The sequence below is a fragment of the Atta colombica genome, unplaced genomic scaffold (genome assembly GCF_001594045.1).
Source record: "Atta colombica isolate Treedump-2 unplaced genomic scaffold, Acol1.0 scaffold38, whole genome shotgun sequence".
Classification (NCBI taxonomy): Eukaryota; Metazoa; Arthropoda; class Insecta; order Hymenoptera; family Formicidae; genus Atta; species Atta colombica.
In genome coordinates this window covers 4,492,550-4,499,801 of record NW_017259490.1, presented here as the reverse complement: position 1 = coordinate 4,499,801, position 7,252 = coordinate 4,492,550, and the positions used below count along the sequence as shown (strand labels likewise).

General features: G+C 29.8%; 1 protein-coding gene across 1 annotated transcript in view; it reads right to left on the bottom strand.

Annotated features, from left to right (window-relative positions):
- Positions 1 to 530: 530 nt before the first annotated feature.
- LOC108690851 (adenylyl cyclase-associated protein 1) overlaps positions 531 to 7,252 on the bottom strand; it is a 12,532-nt gene continuing 5,810 nt past the window's right edge. Inside the window, 3 exon segments of the mRNA XM_018198361.1 lie at positions 531 to 653; positions 718 to 861; positions 7,077 to 7,252. Of these exon segments, the coding sequence (XP_018053850.1) occupies positions 570 to 653; positions 718 to 861; positions 7,077 to 7,252 (404 nt within the window). The 3' untranslated portion in view covers positions 531 to 569.

Sequence of the window (7,252 nt, the reverse complement as noted above, 5' to 3'; positions counted from 1 at the left end):
GAAGACGATAAAACTTTTGTCCATACTATGTTTAACATCATTCGTTATGTCTTTTCTCATTTTTGATCTTAAAATATATAAATATATAATACCTATACCACAGAAAAAAAATCCCATAATAATCCACAAACTCCATTAGATGTATTATAACCATTAAAGGAGTTCAGCATTTTGCAAAAGTAGATTATCTTGAGATTCAAGATATTTAATGATTCAATACAATTAAATACGTTAGCCTGATAATATAAGGATCCTCAAACAGCAAAAAATTTCTCAAACAATTTAACAATACGTCGTTACTGTTAATTACCGAATGCATTTCGTCGATGTGTACAACTTATATTCAGGAACATAGTGATATATATATGTATATATGATCGAAGCCAATCCATTAGACATAAGCGAAATATACAATACTAAATCTGATATTTTCTTTAATTCTGCATTATTTGCAGAAGATAATAGATAAATAATATTATTAATAAATTGATAATATCTTTGATGATCATACCTTTAATTATATTGTTAAGAAGATGCATAGGCTACGCCTATAAATAAATTCTTCATTTTTAACCAAGAGAATCAACAGCCATGGTATTAAGACCGTTCTTACTAATAGTAGTCTTAAATTGTTCCGGTACTGGATATTCGCTCTGTAATGTAATATATTCATAGGATTATAAAAATTATAAAATTGTAAATTGTAGGCTAACTTACATAATCTCCATTGGCTTTGGGCACCATGACGTTCATTTCACTAGATTTGCTGGTGATGAGTTCAACACCCAAGGAATCCGTACTTAAATACATTTGACAACCGTCCGTTTTGTCAATAGAAATTGTAGGTACTTTTCCAAGTACCTGTAATAAATATATAAAAAAAAATATGATTATTAACATATGTTATTAACATATTAGGCTAAAACTCGAACCAGTACTCGCAGTAATTGACAATATATTCAGAGCGCATTTCGATAACAATTGCCAATGCGTAAGTGCTCGGCTTTGCAAACCATGCCGAACATGTATCGGTAGTGGAAGATATAGAAGCCTGACAGTCCTCCGAATTTTACATGCACAATTTCATTTGCATTAAAATATCATTTCAACAAACATTGCGTACATAAAAATGCCGTGGAAAGTTGGTAAGAACATTTTTTCTTATTTTTAACGCTATGCTAAATAAAACATAAATAGTGTACGTCAAAATATTTATTTATTTTGCAAAAAATTCGAACGAATGGGAATGTTTTAGGTGGAAATTTCGAAACTGCAGCGGTAACATGTGAGACAAATTGGAAAGACTGTGTAATCGGGGTGGCAAATTATTTGTGGAGCGAAGTTGTATCTGATGTCGTAGATTATTTAGCAAAAGAGGGATTTATATGGGTATGCAATTATGTATACACGGATTATTACTAATCACTTTTAAAGTTTTTGTTTTTGTTAAGGATTTATATTACAAACTAAATATTTTAAATTTACAAATTATTTTTGTTCTAGTTTCATAAAATTAGAATTTTTTTCTAGCTAAATTATTATTAGGTTTATAAAAATGTTTGATTATACTTCATTGTCTAATATTTGAAGGTTTTAGCGATAGTCATCACTTCCACGATACTTATCCGTATAAAATATTGCAAAAACATGCACATGAAACAAGCTGTGCTTAATAAACAAATACTAAATAAAATCGGGTATAAAATTCAGGATCTAGAATTGAAAATCAATGTTTTAACATACAAAATGCAATATGGAACTTGGCCATTACCACATCAAATCTGTAATTTAAATCCAAAGTTGCGGAAGATCAGAATGACTTTATCCAATCCAGGTGACCGAAAAAATTGGCTAAAACATGTGCTATTAAAGTACGTATAAAAATTTAAAATATTGAATAATTAACAAAATATTGAATAATTAATTTTAATGAGTCAATTATAAAAGAATACGGATTTTAATACATTTGTGTTTATTTCATAATAATGCTTTATTTCAGCCCTTCATCGGAGAGTAAAATATATACTCCTTGTTCAAAAGTGTTTCGTTCATCAGAAGCAAAACTAATGAATCATTTTGATATAAAAGAAGAAAATGTTCCACAATATATTAAACACAATGAATTATCAACAGCCTGCAGTAGCATTGAAACTTTAAAATCTACTAGTGACCAATCTGTGAAGTACAAAAATTAAAAATATATTCGATTTTACATTAATTTTTCCTATTCATATAACACTATGCAATTTTTATACAGATAAGCACAATAGTCTTAAATTGCTTCAGAAATATTTTGCACTTTCTCTCGATGATGATTTCCAATCTTATTTAATTTTTTTTACGCAAAGACATTAATGGAAAACTGTTAATAAAGCATTAATAGAAAAACTAAAAATAAAGAAAAATATTAATAGGAAACTATTAATGTTTTGCCCGGTGAAATCTTCATCAAAAACTAAAAAAAACATATTAATATATAACATGATAATTAATTATTACACGTTTTATTTTATCATATAGTAATAAGAATTCAGAGAAAGCGTAAAATCTTTAAGATAACCTGTGCAATCACTGAGTTAGCTTATTTTGTTAGTATATATTCAGCGAGGGCACATATATATCCGCAAAATGTGAGAATGAAGAAAAATGATCTCTCTAAAAGTAAAAATTTCACGTTGCAACGCCGAAATGTGCAGCTTCTACCATTGAATTCGGATGTGATTAATCATAAATCTTTAAAAATGACTCCTTCCTCAATGCAGAATGATATATATGCGATAAATGCTAAATACAATCCATGCCAGAAATTCACAGAGACTATCTATAAATGTAAATCATTTCTCAAAGAATTGCAACGTAACGATAAATATCTACGTTCATTGAATCAGCCATCAAAAATGAGCAAATCTTTAAAAACCGCACACACAGCAGAACAAGTAAGTTTATCAATCATACTTAAATTAGCTCAATAAATAATGTATGATAATTATATATATATTTTAGACAGCTTTGTCGACAACGGAAAAAAGAAAAATATTCTGCGAGGCTTCTGTAACAGCAAAAAAAGAGAAAATAAATGAGAAAAAATGCGTAAAACGGGTGCAATGTAATATGACAAAAGAGATATATTATCCAAATAAGGTGAATGTATCTAAAGACATTGCTGCTTTAAAGACAAACAATCATGTGTCCTCGAGAGAATCCATTTCAGTTATTCCAATGCAACCAATTCAAAATATACAACCTTCTCAGGAAACTTTAATTAAAGTCAGAAAGAGACTTCAGAATTTACGTAATGTGTTGCAAACATATCAAGACACGAATCAGTCCACAAAAAAACAAGAATCGACAAAAAAAAAAATCAATGAAATAAATTCATTTATAACTTATCCGGTCATGAATATTTCAAGCGAATATTTCGAGCTAAATCGCTCAAAAGACAGTTTATCTTCCTTAGCCGATTCATCACGTACGTCGAAAACGTATCAACGTTCTAGTGAAAATCTTACATTGCAAAATACTTACTCTAAAGGATTTAGTCAACATGATATACAGAGCAATCTTCCAACATCAGCATTTGTATCAGCAAAATCACACTCATGTTCCCGCAATGCAAAATTACAGACATCAGAAAGTTACGAAAATGAATACAAAGACTGCTTGTGGGAAAATATTTTAGATCGCAATTGTAACCACAAAATAGAATCGAATTCCGAAGTCAATAAAGATGCAATTAAAACAAATACTTTATTCAATACACGAGATAACATATCTGAAGCAATATCAGAAAGAATATTTTATATCTTATCTCCTGAAAAAAAGGACAATCAAATTCAAAACGAGGCATTGTTAGAGGAAAGATTCGCTACTAAAAAATTCAGCAACACATTTGATAAAGAACAATACCGAGAAAATGTGACAATATCTCAAAATAGCAGTCAAAGTAAAATATCAAACAATAGCAATAACAGGGAAAATAAATCGACGATATTATTGCTTCAAGAGGCTTTGCATTTCAAGAATACTTTACTGACACACTCAAGAACGAAGTGTCCGATAAATAATGTAAAACAAGGAGATATTGCGGATGAATCTTCACTGATATCAAATAATAATTTTCCTTCGATGATAATAGATATCAAAGAGGAAGAGCCAGTTGTTAGTAACACTCATGATAAAATTAATCAGCGTTACATCTGTCTAGAAATGAAACAACGACGTGACTTATTTCCTCAATATTTGAAAAAAGTAAATACACTTCCGCATTGTGAAGACGAACAAAATACGAAGAGCCAAGATTATATTCGCAAAACATCTTCGGAATATTTTAGTATTACGGATCTCGCGAGTCATAATAATAATAATGTTGAGATTAATAATAATGTTGATATTTCGTTAAAACCTCCAATTTATGAAAAAGTAATCTCGATAACGATACCAATTGATATGGATGAAAGATCGATGCAAACGAAAACTGTCCTACAAAATATTCAGACATGTGTACAAGAAAATTTAAGAGAAAATGCAACGTCCGATATCGACGACAACATAATCGATAAACATTCGCCGACAATGTTAAAATTCGAAGATCTCATATTGGAACGTGTTAAAAATATCAGAGATTATATGGACACTTTTCTTCAAAGTCAAAATATAGCAATTTTCAAAGCACGCAGAGCACTTCAATATCAAGGTAAAAACGATATTTTTCGATGTTCGGATAAGGCGAATCATGTAGTAGTATATAATCGATCGATCGCACCATCTAGCAGAACCGACCAAATTATTGGTTCTTCAAAGGAATCATCAGATATTTTAACAAATACATGGCCAAATTACATAGAAGAATACAAACAGAAAACAGAAAATGATTTAAAATCTTCTGACCTGCACTTAAAGAGAAACCCAGGAATGTTCGCTCTTATTACTCCTATTAAGAATAAATTCTCTATCAAGAACAATACACAACAATCCGGAATACCTACAGAATTAGAAAAGGAAGAAGTTGATTTGTCTCTTCCAGAAGTTTTAACATATTCTCACAAAATTGACTCAAAATCTACGCACAAAATATCGAATTCGATAACAACTCGTCGTAAAGAACACTCAAATACAGAAAATAATATAATTGATAAAGATATTATAGTTGATGTGAATGCAGATTTCCATAAACGTAAAAAGCAGACGCAAATCACTGAAAGTAAACCATCAATAATATCATATTTTTCACTCGATGTTGCAAATGCTGATGCAAAAGTTATTCACACAGCATGCGAAGACTATCTAACGAAATCTAATTGCAATTCGACCTCTCATAGTAATTCGTATTTTACTGACGAAGAGATAATAAGTGATGTAAAAATGAACAACGTACCTTCCAAATCTATATCGGACATGAAACATTCACATTTAAAATTAAACGTACAGAAAGAAACAAAACAAAATGTTACTAAACAACAAATATCCCTGGATGAACGTTCAAATACAAATATAGTAACGCCAAGCGAATTACCATCAGAATATTCTAACTTGACAATACTTATTAACTCAAATCTTATTCTTGATAAATCAAAACGTGATTATTCGACAAATCCGAAAACAACATCTTCTTTAATGATGTTGAAGGAAAACGATTTCATTTTCGATCCCACTGCTTCTTTATTACCTCTCTCATTAAATAAAGAAAATGAAACATTAAATACAGATAGTACCTTATTAAATAATTTAAAACAAAATGATGAAATATCTATAGGCATTGCAAATTTATCGCCTCGAATAGAACGTTATTCCACAAAACCATTCCAAACATATTCTCAAGTTAAAACTAAAAGTGACATGTCTTTAATAACTAATAGACGTAAAGATTTAAAAGTTAATATATACCCAAAAAAATCACCTTCATTTTTGATGCGTCATAATACGAAATACACCAGCGGTACATTACATCAGCCATATGCAAAGCTGCACAATGATAAAAATAAGTGTGTAAAAAATAAATTGCGACTCATAACTCAATCAAAGTCTATTATATCACCACAAAGAGTATCCACTAAATCTTGTATACCAATTTTAAAAAATCGTTTAGAATCATCTCACAGAATAAAACATCAAGGGCACGCGAGGAGTCCTATGAAAAGTCCATTGACTATGTTGGGAGAAAAAACTTATACAAAAGTTCATGCAACAGATGAGGAAGTTGTGCGAAATAACAATGTTTCAATAAATAGGCATTTGCATGTAGAGAGAACTGTATCACATTTAACTAAATTAAATTTAGAAAAGAACGTATTCAATAAAGATTCGGAAAAACTTAATATGACGTTCAAAGAAAACACACCAAAAAAACATTCGGGAATTTCGTCTAGTGATCAAAATGTAAAATCCTTGGCAATCGATAAAGAACATTCAGATAAAAGCGACATATATGAAAGTAAATCAGATACAAGCATAATGCAGCATATAAAAAAGATTGCTTCTAAAGAGATGATTGTTATTTCTATTATGGCAAATGATGATTTACGGAAGAAATATCCGGCGGATCTATTTATTTTAAACACGAAGAATATTAGTCCCACGACTGATTTGCTGATACATAAAAACAAATTGTGGACTATTACTGTTGAAAAGAAGGAAAAAGAAGTTACGGCGAAACCTTCCATTACAGATACATGTACATCAATGTCTAACTTACAATGAATGACATGAGACGTATAACTTATCTTATCTCTGTAAATATTTTTAATATTTTTATTTATCGAATTCTTTTATATAAGAGTGCATTTTTTCTAAATAAACATCTTTTTTTACATTTGTATGTATTAAATTATCTATAAGATAGAAAAACTTTTTGGAAAATTAAATTAAATATCCTAAAATTAAGTGTCGAAAAGGAAATTCTCGTACAATTTCTCGTACGTATTAAAAAGAACAAAATTTCTTATTATATCAACATCTAGCATTGGTATCTATCTTTTATATATTAATCTAGTTTCTATAACTAAAAAAATATAGTCTTATTTCAAAAGCTAAACTATATACGCCAATAACAAAAGGAGCTATTGTGTAGCCATACATACCTGCATTTGTACGCTTTGACAATTAACAAATTCGATACTGGACACCAGGGAATCAAATACAACGGACGATTTGCGACAGGAATCCATAACAACGGAATTCACTTTGCCTTTGACAGTAAGTGTGCTATCTTGGCACCGAAACATATAAACCACATTATTCATCTCTACGTTATCAA